Genomic DNA, 17,924 nt, shown 5'->3' with positions numbered 1-17,924 from the left:
GGGCATATATGTGAAGCAACTAGATTCAAATCGTTTTCTTTTTCAATTTTATCATGAAATTGATATTAAACGGGTTTGTGATGGGAGTCCATGTACATTTGGCCGTTTTCACTTAGTTTTTGAGAGACTAACAGAGGGGGCGGATCCTAAAACGTTGAGTATAAACAATTTGGAACTCTGGAGTCTGGGTGCAGTTACATGGCATAGGAAGTGGGTTCATATCCCAGCGCGTAGTGACAGATGTTGGGAATCATATTGGTAAATTCGTGGAGTCTGACGTAAACAACTTTGTGGGAGTTTAGAGAGATCATTTTTGAGTTAGAGTATCAATTCCTTTAGATACTCCATTAAAAAGGAGAATGAAGCTTCGGAAAAATGCTACTGAATGGTGTTGGGTTTATTTCAAATATGAAGTTTTTCCCACTTTTTGCTTTATCTGTGGGATAATCGGTCACAGTGACAAGTTCTGCGATAAACTGTTTGATGCTCAGGAAGGAGAAGTGGAAAAACCGTACGGAATCTGGATGTGGGCATATTCAAAGAGACGATCTCATATTATGGGTAGCAAGTGGCTGAGGCCCGGCAGTGCAAATCCGGCGAACAAGGTAGAAGGCGAAGTCAGTGATAAATCAGATGCCGAGATAATAACAACTGAAATACAGAAAAGATGGAAACAGAGTAGATACAACTAACAACTCGCAGGGAATTTCGGCACCTGCAAGCGAGAATCAAGGAGTGAAAGGAGGGACATTTTTATCAGCAAATAAATCAATATCTCAAAGTATCGAATTTGAAAATAATATTGATACTAATGAGATAATCATTACGGATCTAAAAAGAAGAAGAGTGGCCCATGCGATACAAAGCCCAACTAAAAATATAGTCAACTGTCCAGAAGAAGAAGAGATGACTGACAGTGTACAGGAGGAAAATCAGAACCAAAAAAACGTGCATTTGGCGGGTACTGCCTTGCAGGCCCGCCAGTCCTCATGAATGTTATCAGCTGGAACTGCCAAGGTATCGGGCCACCTCGGAAAATTCAGTTCCTAAAGGACGTTATACGTCAACAAAGGCCCGACGTTGTATTTTTATGTGAAACGTTAAGTACCACAAACAAGATGGATGGGGTGAGAAAAAGTATTGGTTTTCAAGGATTATTAACAGTAGAAGCACAAGGACGCGGTGGGGGACTGGCCATGCTTTGGAAAGAGTAGGATCATGTTAAACTCCTTAGTATGTCACAGAACCACATTGATGTGGAAATTCTTTGAAATAGGTCTCAACCATGGCGTTTAACAGGTTTCTATGGAGAGCCTAACAGGAGTCAAAGAAAAAGAACGTGGGATCTTCTTCGAAATCTTTCTAGAGATTCTAATCTACCATGGTGTATTATAGGTGATATGAACAATATTAGGTCCCAGACGAATAAAAAAGGAGGGGCTCATTACCCTCAATGGTTGTTAGACGGATTTAATGACACTCTGGAGGATGTTGGCTTGAAAGATATTGATTTGTATGGTCATCCCTTTACTTGGGAAAGAGGTAGGGATACCGACTCATTTTTAGAAATTCGCTTGGATCGCGCCATGGCTACAACGAATTGGTTTGACCTATTTCCTTATGCAAAACTTTATAATTTGGAAGGCTCGCCTTCCGATCACAGTGCTATATCTCTTGGATTAGTTTGCAGAATCACAGGTGCGAGGAAGAAGCATTTCGTTTTGAAAATGCATGGTTGACGGAGCCTCTGTGTAGCTTTATTGCTCGAGATAACTGGGAGACGTGTATGCAGTCTGATATCCACCAGAAATTTAAATCGTGTGCAGAGAATCTTGTTGTTTGGAGAAATGAGATTACATGATATTTTAATAGAAGAATCAGAGAGTATCACCAGATTTTGAAAAGGCTCAGAAGAAAACGAGATGCACAGTCAGTCAAAGAGTACAAGGACGCAAAACATCAACTTTTCCTAATTCTTGACCAAAAGGAGATCTTTTGGCGTCAACGCTCGAAGCAGCTATGGCTGAATGCAGGGGACAAAAATACGAAATATTTCCATGCAACATGTAACAAAAGACAGCGGATAAATCTTATAAGCAAACTGAAAAATGACTCGGGACAATGGGTTGATTGGCAAGATGGTTTGAAAGCTCTCATTCAGACCTTCTATACGGACTTGTTTACTGTAGCGCCTGTGGAGTATGATCAGGTCATCGATTGTGTTCCTCATTCCATATCTCAGGATCAGAACTTGGAATTAAATAAAGAAGTTTCAAAGGAGGAGGTGAAAGTAGCACTTTTTCAGATACACCCAGATAAAGCGCCGGGGCCGGACGGTATGACCCCGACATTCTTTCAAAGGCATTGAAATATTGTTGGTGAAGATATTTATAATCTAACCAGCAATTTTTTTCTACAGGAAATGTGTTGAAGGGCCTAAATGACACGAGTATTGTTCTAATCCCGAAAAAGAAAAATCCAACAGTAGTAGGGGAGGAAAAAGAAAAATCCAACAGTAGTAGGGGAGCTAAGGCCGATAGCTCTGTGTAATGTCCTGATGAAGGTCATAACAAAGGTGATGGCAAACGGAATGAAAGGGTTATTGGATACAGTTGTATCAACTACACAAAGTGCTTTTATTCCAGATCGACTTATCTCGGATAACATCATGATTTCCTACGAGATCATGCACTACTTGAAAGGGAGAAAAGTTGGTAAATATGGTTATATGGCCTTAAAACTTGATATGTGCAAGGCATATGACCGCATAGAGTGGAATTTTTTAAAAGCTATCATGCTAAAAATGGGCTTCTCTCAGTGGTGGGTTCATCTTGTTCTCCAATGTGTTACCACGGTTGTTTATTCTATCAATCACGGTGAGCATGAACTAGATCCTATACATCCTACTCGAGGGATTCGCCAAGGCGATCCATTATCCTCCTATTTATTTATCATCTGTGCTGAAGGTTTGTCTGCACTTTTGAGAAGATATGAAATGCAAAGTCTGATTCATGGGATTAAAATCTGCGGAAAGGCTCCCACTATTAGTCATATGCTGTTCGCGGAAAAGCTGATGCTCAGGAGGCTTTGAAGGTCTTAGAATTATTGGAAATTTATGAAAGAGCCTCGGGACAGCAGGTGAACAAGGCTAAATCCTCAATATTTTACAGCACAAATGTCATAAGCTATAACAGAGAGCTGATCTGTCAAACGCTTCTAATGTCAGAAGCCAACGAGAAGTCAACTTACCTGGGACTCCCCAATATTATTGGCAGAAACAAATCAGCCCTTCTTGGATTTTTAAAAGACAGAGTTTATACGAAGATTCTAAGTTGGGACGCAAATTATATCTCTCGATCTGGCAAGGAAATTTTAGTGAAGCAAGCGGCACAATCACTTCCAGTGTATGCCATGAATGTTTTTTTGCTCCCCTTGGATATTACAAAAAGTATTGAGAAATGTTTAACAAAGTCCTGGTGGCATTCGAGTCAGACAAGCACATCAAAAATTAATTGGATGAGTTGGGATAGACTGTCCAAGCACAAGAATTCTGGCGGCATGGGATTTCGCAACTTTCATGATTTCAATGTTGCTATGTTAGGCAAACAACTTTGGAGGATGATTACGAGGCCAGACAGTTTAGTTTCCAGGCTATATAAAGCTAGATATTTCGCTTCGACAATTGGGCATAACCCCAGTTTCATCTGGAGAAGCCTTTTGGAAGCAAGAAAGTTACTGCTAGATTGAGTACGCTGGAGAGTTGGGGATGGTAAGAGTATTCCAATTCTTGACCAACCTTGGTTGTACAATACGGACAATCCTTATGTAACCTCAGCGCCTGAACCTTTGCAAAACAATGTGGTAGCCTCTCTTTTGTGCATTGACAAGAAAGAATGGGACTTAGAAGTGTTATCTGATGTTCTCAATGAAAGGGACCAAGTTTGTGTATTAAATGTCCCATTATCTGTAACACATCAGGAAGATACTCTATTCTGGAGTTTGGAGGATTCTGGTATCTATACTGTGAAATCAGCATACAGATTATTACAGAGACAGAAAGGTAGTTGGAGTGCTGTGGAGAATGACACAATTTGGCAAGTTCTATGGAGCATAAAAGCACCCCCAAAGACACTCAACTTAGTGTGGAGAGCTCTCATAGGTTGTCTTCCGACATTATAACAGCTGGCTCAAAAACATGTTCCAATATAGGTTTGTTGTCCAAATTGTCATGAGGAGATTGAGTCTATTTTGCACAGTCTGGTTTCTTTCCAGTTTGCTCGTCAATGCTGGGCAATTCTCTTACCTGATATTCAGTTTTATGAGGCCATGTGTTTCAGGTCTTGGCTGAAACATATGTTCAGTATAGTTGGGAAGGGTAGATAGGCTAAAATTATTTCACTGTGTTGGTCACTATGGAGATCTAGGAACGATTTAATATGGAATCAAAAAATCACAACGGTTTACAGAACAGTTGCAGCTGCAAGGAAGTACCTTAATCAATGGAATGTAACCCAAAATAGGACATTTTTGTATCCTCTCCAGCCTCATGTAGAAGGAGATGGAGCTACCGTTTGGTTCAAGCCTAAACATAACTTAGTTAAGGTATCAGTGGATGCTGCTGTATTTGAAGATCGAGGTGAAGTTAGTTTTGGTTTCGTAGCCAGAAATTCTGATGGTGAGTTGATTGAAGCCAGGGCTATGGTTCATCCACATTTGGTTGCTCCAGTAGTAGCAGAAGCAATGGCTTTTAAAGAAGCCTTGAGCTGGATGGATACTCGAGGCTGGCATGATGATATCATCGAATCGGATTGCTTACCTGTGATTCAAGCAGTCGGGAGCAAAGTCCCCATAAAATCATACCTCAGATTGGTTATCGAGGAGTGCCGAAGTTTGTTACTGCGTTTAAACAAAATTACTTTGTTCTTTGTCAAACGATCTGCTAATATGGTGGCCCATCAAATAGCAAGGGAATCATATTTTCTCTCAGGCCGTATTATCGATAGGAGTTCTGTTCCTACTTCGATACAAAATTGCATTGCTTTGGATTTGATTCCGTAATAATATTCTCAGCTTTTTGTCAAAAAAAATATTAGTTGGATAAAAATTTTCACCAAACACCCCTATTTAATGTATTGAAAAATGAGAATCGAGTTAGGTTTTAAAAGGTCATTATAGGGATAGTTTTGAAAAATTACCTTAAATTTATATTGAAACAAAAGATGCACAAGTAATGTGTGACAATTTTTTTCCAAAATGGACACCTATATTGAGACATAGAGAGTATTTGAACTTCTATTTTTTATACTTGCGTTGCTTGTTCACTAGTATTCCTCCCGTCTATTTTTTTAGTTGTCACATTTGACTTCTGTGCGCTTAAATTAATCAAAATTTAAGAAAAATTTATTAAAACTTAATAATTGTAACGAAATTTTTTTATTAAAAAATATATTTAATCAACTTTATTATATATTTTTCATTTTTTAAATAATATAAGAATAATATTTAATTTTTGATCAAAATTAGTTTAATTTGAACGATAAAAAAAGAAATATGACAATTAAAAAGGGACGGTCAGAGTATTATTTATGTTGTTTTTCATGTACTCTTTGTATTCATGTACAATTATGTTAATATTTAATTTCGTTTTATGTATTTATGTACAATTATGTTAATATTTAATTTCTTTTTGACAGATCTAGGTCTTCTTCAATTTAATTATTTTTAGGCTTTATGTATTTTCGTGGTTGGATTACAGTTTAAATTTTAATAAATCGCGTAATGTGGTGCGTGCAGTTTAAGTTTTTGATAGTGTGATTTAAATCGCACCGTGATTGTATTAAATAATAAAAATTATTTGTATTATTATATAATTATATAAATTTTTAATTTAATATTATTACATTTTTTATGTCATACTGTTATTAAAAATTTCGTATTCTATATAAAATTATATAATTTGATGGTTGTATTGGACTACTCATTTACAACTATCATATTGCAATAATACCCTCACTGGAATTAACTAACACCGTGAGATTTGAGATTTTGAAGTTAAGGCATGATGAGTTGAAACTGAATTAGTTGAGCAAGATTTAGATTTTGCATTTGAGTTTTTATTGTGTTAATTAGGAACATAGAAATGTGTTCAACTATTTCGACGATTGACCCGTCCGTCATAAATTGATAGAAGTGAGGGTCACTAGTGCGGAATAATATAAACCAAATCAAACATATATACCTATGCCGGTAATTCTGCTTAGAGCGGTATCTGTGAAAGATAAGACGTACGCAAATTATATCCCTACACGAAGGAATAATGAGATTATTTCCGTGAAAACGCCCGGCTTAATACATGAAACATAAATGGTGTATGATATATATAAAAATAAACAAAATTATAGATAATAATACAATAAAAAATAAGTAATATAAGTGCACGAGATAAGCATGAGCTCATGATTATATGCACATGAGAAATATCTGTACGGACGCCTGCCTGAATTTTTAATGTTTTGTGTTCTCAAACTAATATAACTCATTATTTTAGTCAAAATTGGATGCAACTAATAGGCGAGAAACCAGTAAACACAACCTCATTTACTCTAATTCGCCGTCTGCAAGAAACCATATCTAATTTCACGCCACACGTGAAATTTAAGGTCTCCATATCCAAACTCAATTGATCAGCCCCCGTCCTACGCGGTCGACCTCGTTCGCGCTTTCCTCTGATCGATATGCCTTCAACCCCTATAACTGGGGCTGATGCACGTCATCACCGAATATGTTCATACCAACATAATCTACCTTCCCTGATTTTCTTTACAATACACTCAACACCTAATGCGCTTCGAAATGCAGAATTTGGTATCTGATCCATCACTATACAACCACATATATCCATCGCAATATACGTATTTCCACCGTTTCTAATCGACGTCCTTGGGCCTTCCTCAACCAATACTCTGAACCATATAATAATGCTGGTTTAACCGCAACCTTATAAAAAAATTATCTTTCAACATCAGAGGTACACTTTTATCACATAACACTCCTATATCAGCTCTCCATTTAATCCATTCGGCCTTAATACGATGCGTAACATCAGAAGCAATATCCCCGTTACTATCAATAGTACAATCAAGATACTTAAAACGATTAGTTAGTGGAACCTGATCTTCACAACATCAGGCTCATTACATTTTCCATTAAAATTAGTCCAAAGATACTCACTTTTAGAATGACTCAGACGCAAGTTCTTAAAATTAAAATCCTGACCATCAAATTTCTTATCCAACGGCAATAAAACTAGTGTTATGAAAATAGTTTATGACATACGGTTGTTCAAGGACCGAATATCATTTTTAAATACTTATTTCGAGACCATGCACCACTTTTAAATACTTTATTATTTAATAAATTTCACATAAATACAAACACTAAATCACTAATAGACAAATGCTACCATATCACCATGTGATATCTTCCATAATCCCCATTTTGAAGCCCGTGTGCTTGAGCTAGCGGAATGTAAAATATAAAAGAAAATAGGAGTGGGCGATGAAAGCGCAACCACTAGGAAGGTGGGTACAAAATTTTCTCCCGGCACATACATTAAGTAGTTATTAATGGGCTTACATTTTGATTCGCACCATTAAATGAAGAAATATTCTTTGAATCGGACCCCACAAAACATATGACTACAATACTTTTCAAGGACCATATGATTGTTTGTATACACTACAAATCATTGATTTAGACATAAAGTACTTGTGAGGGCGTGATTTGTAATGGCATGATGTTTTGATTACACAATGCTTAGTTCATTGCTGTTGCTTGCAATTTTTATCCATCTTTCAACACTCTTATTACTCAATTATTACATGATTATTAATTGTTATAATCTAGCTTCAATTTATTTTGATAAATTGATACGCCATCTATCTTCCTAGATTTTCGGTAAGTATTTTAATACTTCTCTAAATTATAATTCTGTAATTTTTTTTTCTGAATAAAAATTTAATATTTGAATTTTAATAAAAAAAAGAAAAAACTCAAAAATAAATTATGAAATTATAGTTTATATTCACTTAAAATGCGTTGGCAAGTATTAAAAAAATTGTTTACACTTGGATAGGATAAAAGAAGTATCTAATTACTTAGAAATTTGAATAAATAATATCTCTAATATGAATTTACAGTATCATGCTCTAAGTTGAAATTTATGTAAGATTTTGAGTTTTAATATCTCGGGAATATTAAATACTTAATTGTTTTGAAAAAAATTTGTTTCATAAATCATAGATATTAAATTTTAAACATTAATAAAAATTTACAAACAATTAAAGGGGTTGTAATTTTTTTGAATATACGTGATCGTACTTTATTCCAAAAACTAGTAAGGCTGTATCCTCGAATAAAAAAAATACATATAATTGTATGTGACTAGTATATCAATACGAACATTTTGTCAAAGTTTTGAATAAAAAATTTGTAAGTAACCCTGATATGTCAATATAAAGATTAGGAGGTTTGAATCAATTTTCGAATAAAAAAACGTGAATATAGTTTCTAACTCTTTCAAAATTTTGTAATTATTATGTAAAGATATTTTATAGTTGATACAAACTAGGGGTAGGTGTTCAACGATTTAAAGTTTTTATTCAAAATTTATATATATTCAATTTAATTTTTTAAAAAAAATTAAGAAAAAGTTCAATTCGAATTAAAAAATATTTTAGAATTTGATAGTCTTCTATCAATATTTAAAATATTTCTTTAAAATATCATAATATCCAAAGATTTACAATTTCTTTTATCGGAGTTATGAATTTTTTGTCGATTTTATAACATGATATATGTTGATATATTTCCTAGCCTTTTTTAATATCTTTTAAAATTCTGCCAAATTCAATAGGATCATAAGGAATTATACTTAAAATATTTAAACTCTTTGGTGATGATAAGTGATAACAAGTCCAATAATATCTTAAAATCGTACTTTAAACTAAAATTTAAGCCATTTAATATAAATGAGTACATACCTTATTTTTAAACCATTTCCTATTTCATTTCTGTTAATAAAATTTGTATTTCACTTTTTTTTAAACCGGTCCCCTCTCTCATTTTCTCTCAACCCTCTAATTATTATTTAAATATATTATTATCTTAATAATAAGGCACAAACAATAAAATATATTATTGAAGTCCATATAAAAAATTCATACCCTAAATCACAAGATTTTTTTTAACATACTTTAAGACATTTTTGGTACATTATTGAACTTGCTCTTATAATTAAAATCAACAATTTTTTAAATTACAAACTATTATTGATTCATTAAAATCTTTCAAACCTTAGGTGTGTACTTCAAACTCCAACTAAATATAAAATATCAATTATATTTTTTTTTTACATCACTACATAAATTTAGAAATTTATAATCAAATATTCAAAGAAATATTCTATATTTTATATTAAGGGTTTGCTCCCCAAGTTTTTTAATAAAAAAGATAAAATGTATAGGAGATAAAATACATTTATTTATTTGGAGTGAAAGTTTTATAATGAAAAATTATTAAATTTATATTTATTAACATTTACAATTATAAAAAAGAATGAAATTAATTTAATCATCCAATCACTTGAGTACTTTCCCTTTTAAAACTTTGGATTTGGAGGAGGGTAAGAAAACATGACAAGCAAAACAAAACTTTCATAGTTCATACTTCATATTGATTGCACTGGATTTTTTCAATATATCACACACACCTTCAAAAAGCTGTCACAATCCAGTCATACATTTCATCAATTCAGTGACCCAAAAGCCACCTTTCTAAAGACTTACAATCTCATCTATTCTTTATACATATCACATTAATAGCAAGTCCAAACATGCTTGTCTGCCATTAAAGCTTCAATAACTAACTCTAAGTTCATTCCTTTGATTACCCTTTTGGCCAAATAAAAAATTATCAAGTGGGTGTGTTTTGTTTTGCTTTGTTTCTTCAAGAATTAGTATCAGTTTAAATGCCCAAAAGGTGTTTGATTTTTCATTCTTTTCTTGATTTTTAAAGGGTTGAATCTTTTTCTGAGCTTGATTCATTTTCATTCTAATTTTGCTTTTAAAAGGGTTGAATCTTTTTTCTGAACTTGATTCATTTTCATTCTCTTTTTGCTTTTAAAAGGGTTGAATCTTTTTTCTGAGCTGCTTTTGTGCTATAAAGATCTTACCTTTAGTCTCTCAGGTTGATGATTTATGTCAAGATTGGAGATTTAGAAAGGTATGTGTCTAAAGCTATGATCTTTGTTTAGATTCATTTGTATTTATATGTTTTGTTTACATTTCTTGATTTGTGTTAATGTATGTACTCATTTATCAAGATTTATGCGGGCAATTTTTAAAGCAAGTATTGGACTTAGAAGTTATGAAGTTGGTTGTGAAAGTTTGTAACTTTTTTATTTTTCAGATTGGTTTTTGTGGCCTTTGACATGGTAATTTTAGTTGGGTGGGCCTGCTGGGGTTGAAATTTTGTTGAAGGCAAGTAGTTATTTGGATCAGTGGAGGTAGTTATAATGTATGTGTTTTTTTGGTCAAGAGGAAGCTTTATTTTTAGTTTGATGGTGATTTTACTAGCTTTTTCGAGTTGTCCGTCGGAGGGGTTGAATGCTGAAGGAATGTACTTGTTGGAGTTAAAAGAAGGACTTCAAGATGAGTCTAATTATTTGGGGAACTGGAATTCGAGTGATCGGACTCCTTGTTTGTGGAGAGGTGTGAATTGTACAACGGATGTTAATCCGGTTGTGTATGCTCTTGATTTGAGAGGGATGAATCTTTCGGGAAACTTAAGCTCTAGTATAGGGGGTTTGGCTTTCTTGAGTTACCTTGATATTGCTTATAATGCATTTAATGGAACAATTCCAAAGGAGATAGGAAATTGCTCGAGGTTGAATACTCTTTATTTGAATAATAATCAGTTTGAAGGGCAAATTCCTGCTGAAATAGGTAAACTGTCCTTTTTGACATTTTTGAACATATGCAATAACAAGTTATCTGGTTCGTTTCCTGAAGAAATTGGGAATCTGTCATCACTGTCTGATTTTGTGGCTTACTCAAACAAGCTGAGTGGTAAACTGCCTCGGTCTTTCGGAAAGCTCAGGAGTTTGGAAAGGTTTAGGGCAGGGCAGAATGCTATTTCTGGAAATCTGCCTGCAGAAATAGCTGACTGTCAGAATTTGCAATATCTTGGTCTTGCTCAGAATCTTTTAGATGGCGATATACCAAAGGTTCTAGGGAAGCTTAAAAATTTGACAGATATGATTCTTTGGAGTAATTATTTCTCTGGGTTTATACCAGCAGAGATTTCGAATTGTACAAATCTTTTGACTCTTGCCCTGTACCAAAATAATCTTGTCGGAGAAATTCCAAAGGAGATTTTTAGCATGAAATCTTTGTGGAAGTTATACTTGTACAGGAACGGGTTGAATGGTACCATTCCCCGGGAAATAGGTAACCTTTCAAGTGCACTAGAAATTGATTTCTCTGAAAATTCTTTGACTGGAGAAATTCCTGTTGAGTTAAGTCAAATAAAGGGTTTATCATTGCTTTATCTGTTTGAAAATCAGCTCACAGGTGTTATACCAGGCGAATTTGGTAGCTTGAAGAATTTGACAAACCTTGATCTTTCTATCAATCACCTCACAGGTCCTATTCCCTATAGTTTTCAGTATCTACCTAAAATGAGACAGCTTCAGCTATTTGATAATTCTCTTACCGGTAGCATACCTAGATTGCTGGGGTTCTACAATCAACTCTGGGTAGCTGATTTCTCTGATAATTATTTAACTGGAAGAATTCCTCCTTACATCTGTCGACAGTCAATCTTAGACACACTGAATCTGGAGTCTAATCAGCTGTATGGGAATATTCCAGAAGGACTTCTATATTGTCAATCATTAAGTCAACTTCGTCTGAATGGTAATAGGCTAACTGGGAGCTTCCCAGCTGAGCTGTGCAAAACAGTAAGAATGTCTGCTATAGAGTTAAGCCAGAACAACTTCAGTGGTTCAATACCTCCTGAAATTGGAAACTGCCAACAATTGCAAAGACTTGATCTTTCAGGAAATTACTTCACATCCAAGTTGCCAAAGGAAATAGGTAATTTGTATAAATTGGTGAAGTTCAATATATCTTCAAATAATATGACAGGACAGTTGCCACCTGAAATTTTGAATTGCAAGACGCTTCAGCGTCTTGATCTCAGCCGGAACAACTTTGAGGGTGCTATACCAAATGAGCTTGGAAGTCTTTCACAATTGGAACTTCTCAAGCTTTCAGATAATAAGTTCTCTGGTAATGTACCAGCAGCACTAGGCAATCTCTCACGTTTACTAGAGTTGCAGATGGGCGGAAATTCGTTTTCAGGTGAAATACCAAATGAGCTGGGTTTTCTTGCAGGATTACAGATTGCGATGAATTTAAGTTTTAATAATCTTTCTGGTGAAATACCATCTGAATTGGGTAACCTTATGTTACTGGAATACCTACTGCTTAATAACAATCATTTGTCTGGTGAAATCCCAACTACATTTGCAAATTTATCAAGTCTATTGGGATGTGATTTCTCTAACAACAACCTCTCGGGACCCCTGCCTTCCGTACCAGTCTTCCAGAACATGGACGTGGACAGTTTTCTTGGAAACGAAGGTCTGTGTGGTGGTCCTTTGGGTGGTTGCAACGCAAGACCATCTTTTGATTCAGAGCCACCTTCACCAGATGATGGTGCCCATCGAAGGAAAATCATAGTCGTGGTTGCTGCTGCAGTTGGTGGAGTATCTCTGATTCTTATTGTGATCCTAATATATATGATGAAGCTGCAACCAGTTGAGAGAGCTGCTACTTTACAGGAAAAAGATACATCCACGCCGGTCTCTGATATATATTTTCCTCCAAAAGAGGGGTTCACATTTCAGGATCTTGTGGAGGCAACTGACAACTTTGATGATAGTTATGTCATCGGTAAGGGAGCTGCTGGAACAGTTTACAAGGCAGTAATGCAGTCTGGACAAACGATTGCAGTTAAGAAACTTGCATCAAACAGAGAAGGGAATAATATCGAAAACAGTTTCCGAGCTGAAATTTTAACTCTGGGCAAAATTAGGCATCGTAACATTGTGAAGCTTTTTGGTTTCTGTTATCACCAGGGTTCTAATTTGCTTATCTACGAGTACCTTGCAAGGGGCAGCCTTGGAGAGTTACTCCATGGATCATCTTTTACCTTGGAATGGCCAATACGCTTCACAGTTGCTCTTGGGGCTGCTCAAGGCCTCTCGTATTTGCATCATGACTGCAAGCCAAGGATTATTCACCGTGATATAAAATCCAATAACATTTTACTTGATGATGACTTCGAAGCTCATGTTGGTGATTTTGGTTTGGCGAAGGTTATCGACATGCCTCAGTCCAAGTCCATGTCAGCAGTTGCAGGATCATATGGATACATAGCCCCTGGTAAGCCCTCTGATTTTTTCTATTCACTTTGAAAATCCGATTATCGCTATTTTGATTTTTATATTCACTTCTTCAAAAATAAATATTTTTAATTAAATTCTCGTGCTTTATTTATGGATTTTATCACATATAACAAAAGACATTTATTAAAAAAAAATTATATAAGCCTAATCTTTAACACCAAAATCTCCATATAAACATATCTGTCGAATCTGCCTGCACTATAACTCAGCTTTACAAAGTTTTAACTTGTAGAAATAGTTTTCAATGACAATTTGGCTTATACAATGGCAGAATATGCATACACTATGAAGGTAACGGAAAAGTGTGATATATATAGCTACGGGGTTGTGCTATTGGAGTTGCTAACAGGGAAAGCTCCTGTACAGCCAATAGAACAAGGTGGTGATCTTGTTACATGCGTGAAGAAATACGTCCGAAATCAGTCACTAACATCTGGTATTCTTGATAGTCGTTTGAATTTGGAAGACAAACAAACTGTTAATCACATGCTTACGGTCTTAAAGATTGCTCTCGTGTGCACGAGCATGAATCCATATGATCGTCCATCAATGAGAGAAGTTGTTCAGATGCTGGTCGAGTTTAATAGACAAGAAGGCAACTTCATCAACGCCCCTCAAGTGTATGATTCTTCAGAAGATGATATTCCTTTAAAAGATGATTCCCTGTGAGTGTATATGCCTTGGTTTCCTCCTATTGCCTTGATTAAAATTATATTGTCAATCTAAATATCCTAGCTATAGTTCTTGCTTGATCAGATTGCAAATTATAAAAACCAATCATCTGTACATTTCATAGTCTAATCTTATACAAAGCATAGTATTTTAGTATGACAATTTTGTAGCTTGATCCTGGAGGTATTTTATTTAGAATAAATGAGTAATTGACAAGCATAATTGCATGCAACAAGAAATCAAGATAAATCCAGTTATACCATTAGATACTAAGCTGATCAGATCCAACACATAAAATAGAAACCTAGAACACATACAAAACATAGAAGTTAAGTCAATGCTTATTACAGTACTTGGTAGCAAGTGGAAATCAAAACCCTAGAACTGGATCAAACAACTAGTCATGAATATAAACAAATAATGCAAAATGCTAGTGAAGGTTGCATTTTTGTTCCTTTTTCCCTATCAGAATCACATCAAGGTAAAAGACCTCCGCCAACACCAGCAGCACCTCCAACACCACCAGCCACGCCACCTCCAACACCTCCGAGACCACCTAGTCCACCAGCACCACCTCCGAGACCTCCAAGTCCACCAGCACCACCTCCGAGTCCTCCAAGTCCACCTGCACCACCACCAAGCCCTCCAAGTCCACCTGCACCCCCAAGTCCACCAAGCCCGCCTGCACCTCCAACTCCACCTACACCGCCAACAACACCAAGTGGAACCACGCCTGCAACACCGCCAACTCCACCTACACCGCCAACACCACCAACACCTGCAACACCGCCAACAGCACCACCAACTCCAACAAATCCCACCACACACTTCTTGTCCTTTACATTTTTCCCACCACCATTAGTTTTGGTGGCAACAACAACAGTCTGCGTTTCTTCGGTTTTTTCGGTAGGAATGTTACGTGCCATTGCATGCACAAGTACTAGAGAAAGTACAAACACTAGGTACAACTTTGCCATTTCTCTCACACTTTCTCTCTCACACACACACAGTAGTATATTAGTAGTATCTGAAGAAAGTACACTGGGAATGTTTTGTTATTCTGAAAAGAAGAGGAGTATTTATGTACAAAACAAAGGAGGAGGACAGCTGTGGTAATTAAAGGAATGCATTAAAATTTGCTCGAGAAGAGCATTTTGCACTGGTGGAGTGGAGTAGTAATAATGAAATTCAGAGTTTGGTGAAGGGGGAGAGTTAATTTTAAGGAAGCAATGTCAACCCCTAGCTGTGAACAAAATCGAGTAATGGTACCACGCATTTCAAGGTTTCATCCATAAATAGACTCTTGAACTTGCTTGCCAGCTTTATCTGGACGTTAGTAGAACCGTAAAGCGGAGCCAAGCTTTATCCGACTCGAGCCGAACTAACCCTACCAAATTGCGCCGAGTTCTTTTTTTTTTTTTTTTTTTTTTTTTTTTTTTTTTTTATAGTTGAACGAAAATTGATAGTCGAGGTTGGCTTGTTTATTAGCGAGCCGAGCATGAATTTGATCATGAACATTTCGAGCTGAGCTGTACGAGAGTTTCAGCCGAATTAAGTTATTCACCATTAGTTTGCAAAATTCATACTCCACCAAATTCAATTTTAAAAATAATTCACGCAATTCATATTCTCATCACAGCAAAAATCACACTTTATAATCACACAATTTACACAAATCATATTAAAACTTGTTTCATATAAAGGTAAGGGGACGGTCTGTGACAACACCGTTATGCAACAAATGATTTTTCCATTGTTGAATGAGACAGACCAAGGGCTGAGATCAGGACAACAAGCCCCGGGGACCGCGGACAATGTTAGCGGTTCGTATAGACGGACCGCGGACAATGTCCGCAGTTTGAGATTGTTTTCTTATTCCCAGTCCCCTCCTCAGCCTCATTATACCATATACAACCATACAAAATACTCAAAAAATACTCTCCAAGTTTAACATTTTAGTCAATTTTGAGGCATTTTTTTTGAAGAAATTCAAGTATCTTTCTCGATTTAAGGTATATTCTTTCTCTTCAATTTTAATTTGTCATGCCGTATAATTTATTTGCCGTATGTTTCGTCATAAACGTAAAAATGAGAAAAAAAGAGGGTGTTGGTCATGTTTTACATTATGATGATTTAAGTACTAGTGAAGAATCTAGAACCCCTGTATTTGTTGAAGATGATGAGTTTGTAGATAATATTGGAAAAAATGAGGAATTTATTAATTTAGATGACGATTTGGTTGATGTTGAGGATGAAGATGATAATGTAGATGATGAAAATGAGCTTAAAAATGATTATGTCTAGGGATGTATTTCGATTCGAGTCAAGTCGAGTTTGTACTTATTAAATTCGAGTTCGAGTAAAAAAAATCGAGTCTGAAATTTATGTCCGAGCTCGACCCGGATAATAAACGATTCGAGTTCGAGCTACTCGTGAGTTTTCGAGCTTTTCGAGTTTTTTAATCGAATTTTCGAGTTTTTAAACGAGTTTTCGAGCTTATTTCATTTGCACCGTATTTTTGCAAAAAAAATTATAACTTAGGTATTTTTGAAAAAAACCCTAAAATTAATTTTGTTAACGAAAATGAAGTTATTATTTTATTTTAAAATTTAGATAGCACTTATCGTATATTTAAACTAATTAGCGTTGAATTTTTCAAAAATAAAATTAAACTCATATTTTTTAACATTTAACTATATAAAAAAAATATATTTTAACAAAATAATTCAATTCAAAAATTTTACCAAATATAATAAAACATAATAATGCCGATATATTATAAAAACTAGTAAATTAGTCTGTAAAACTAATTTTATTGGTTAATTGAATGACACATATATTAGTAAATACATAAATATTTATAAAAAAAATAATCGAGAACGAGCCGAGTCGAGTTCGAGTTTATCAAGTCGATCTCGAGTCGAGCTTAAAAAAACCCGACTCGACTCGAATTTTTTATCGAGCCAGAAAATGTGTTCGAGTTCGAGCTCGATAACGAGTTCGAGTCGAGTCGAGCTCAACTTGTCGAGTCGAGTTCGAGCCGGCTCGGTTCGAATTACGCCCCTAGTTGAGGGCGCAAATGAAGATGATAATGTAAAGGATGCAAATATGTATAAAAATGGTGATGGGGGATAAGTTCCATATATGAATCAATTTTTTCAAAATTTGGATGAGGCCGATCATTTTTTTAGGTCTTATGCTTTAAGAAATGGATTTGCCATTAAAATTCAAGCGACCCATCATAATAAAGAAAACGAGATATATGGTCGTTTATATGTTTGTAGGCTTTCAGGAAAAAGTGTTGTCTCCGAGAGTAGTAAAAATAAATGGCGTCGAGAGGTTCTTCCTAAAAGTGAGTGTAAGGTGAGGATGTCACTACTAGAAATAGTGCCTACGACATCACCCCTTTAACATCGGTTAGAAATGTCCTTGATGTTAAAAGCAGTTTCCCTAGTAACAGTATCGGTACCTGATATTCATTTAGCTTAACTATCTCGTTCCCAATGTATACATTTATAACATGGTCTAAAAGGTCTTTTGCTGATGATAAGAAATTATGTAATATATCTGTTGTTTATCTAATTGAACATCTAGTATACGACCATGTAGATAATAGATGCATTTAGTTTCCAAGTCTCTTTATTAGCTTGTATAGATTCAGTGTTCTAATTATGTTCCTCACTTCCTCCACTATTATCAGCCCATTCGAAGGGGAACAATG

General features: G+C 35.3%; 3 protein-coding genes across 3 annotated transcripts; 2 read left to right on the top strand and 1 right to left on the bottom strand.

Moving 5' to 3' along the window:
- Window positions 1-1,118: 1,118 nt before the first annotated feature.
- LOC141661216 (uncharacterized) lies at window positions 1,119-2,550 on the top strand. Its single transcript, XM_074468202.1, has 4 exons — window positions 1,119-1,210; window positions 1,277-1,698; window positions 2,034-2,336; window positions 2,420-2,550. Exons 1-4 carry the CDS (start codon window positions 1,119-1,121, stop codon window positions 2,548-2,550), a joined length of 948 nt encoding a protein of 315 aa, XP_074324303.1.
- A 7,141-nt stretch (window positions 2,551-9,691) lies between these two features.
- On the top strand, window positions 9,692-14,387 carry LOC141659366 (uncharacterized). Its single transcript, XM_074466201.1, has 3 exons — window positions 9,692-10,281; window positions 10,468-13,508; window positions 13,803-14,387. Exons 2-3 carry the CDS (start codon window positions 10,574-10,576, stop codon window positions 14,198-14,200), a joined length of 3,333 nt encoding a protein of 1,110 aa, XP_074322302.1. The 5' UTR covers window positions 9,692-10,281; window positions 10,468-10,573; the 3' UTR covers window positions 14,201-14,387.
- Window positions 14,388-14,442: 55 nt separating this feature from the next.
- On the bottom strand, window positions 14,443-15,255 carry LOC141659367 (uncharacterized). Its single transcript, XM_074466202.1, has one exon. It carries the CDS (start codon window positions 15,178-15,180, stop codon window positions 14,680-14,682), a length of 501 nt encoding a protein of 166 aa, XP_074322303.1. The 5' UTR covers window positions 15,181-15,255; the 3' UTR covers window positions 14,443-14,679.
- Between the last annotated feature and the right edge of the window lie 2,669 nt (window positions 15,256-17,924).

This window comes from Apium graveolens, chromosome 5 (genome assembly GCF_009905375.1).
Source record: "Apium graveolens cultivar Ventura chromosome 5, ASM990537v1, whole genome shotgun sequence".
Lineage (NCBI taxonomy): Eukaryota > Viridiplantae > Streptophyta > Magnoliopsida > Apiales > Apiaceae > Apium > Apium graveolens.
The sequence above is the reverse complement of the archived record's forward strand: the minus strand, read 5'-3'. Positions and strand labels throughout refer to the sequence as shown.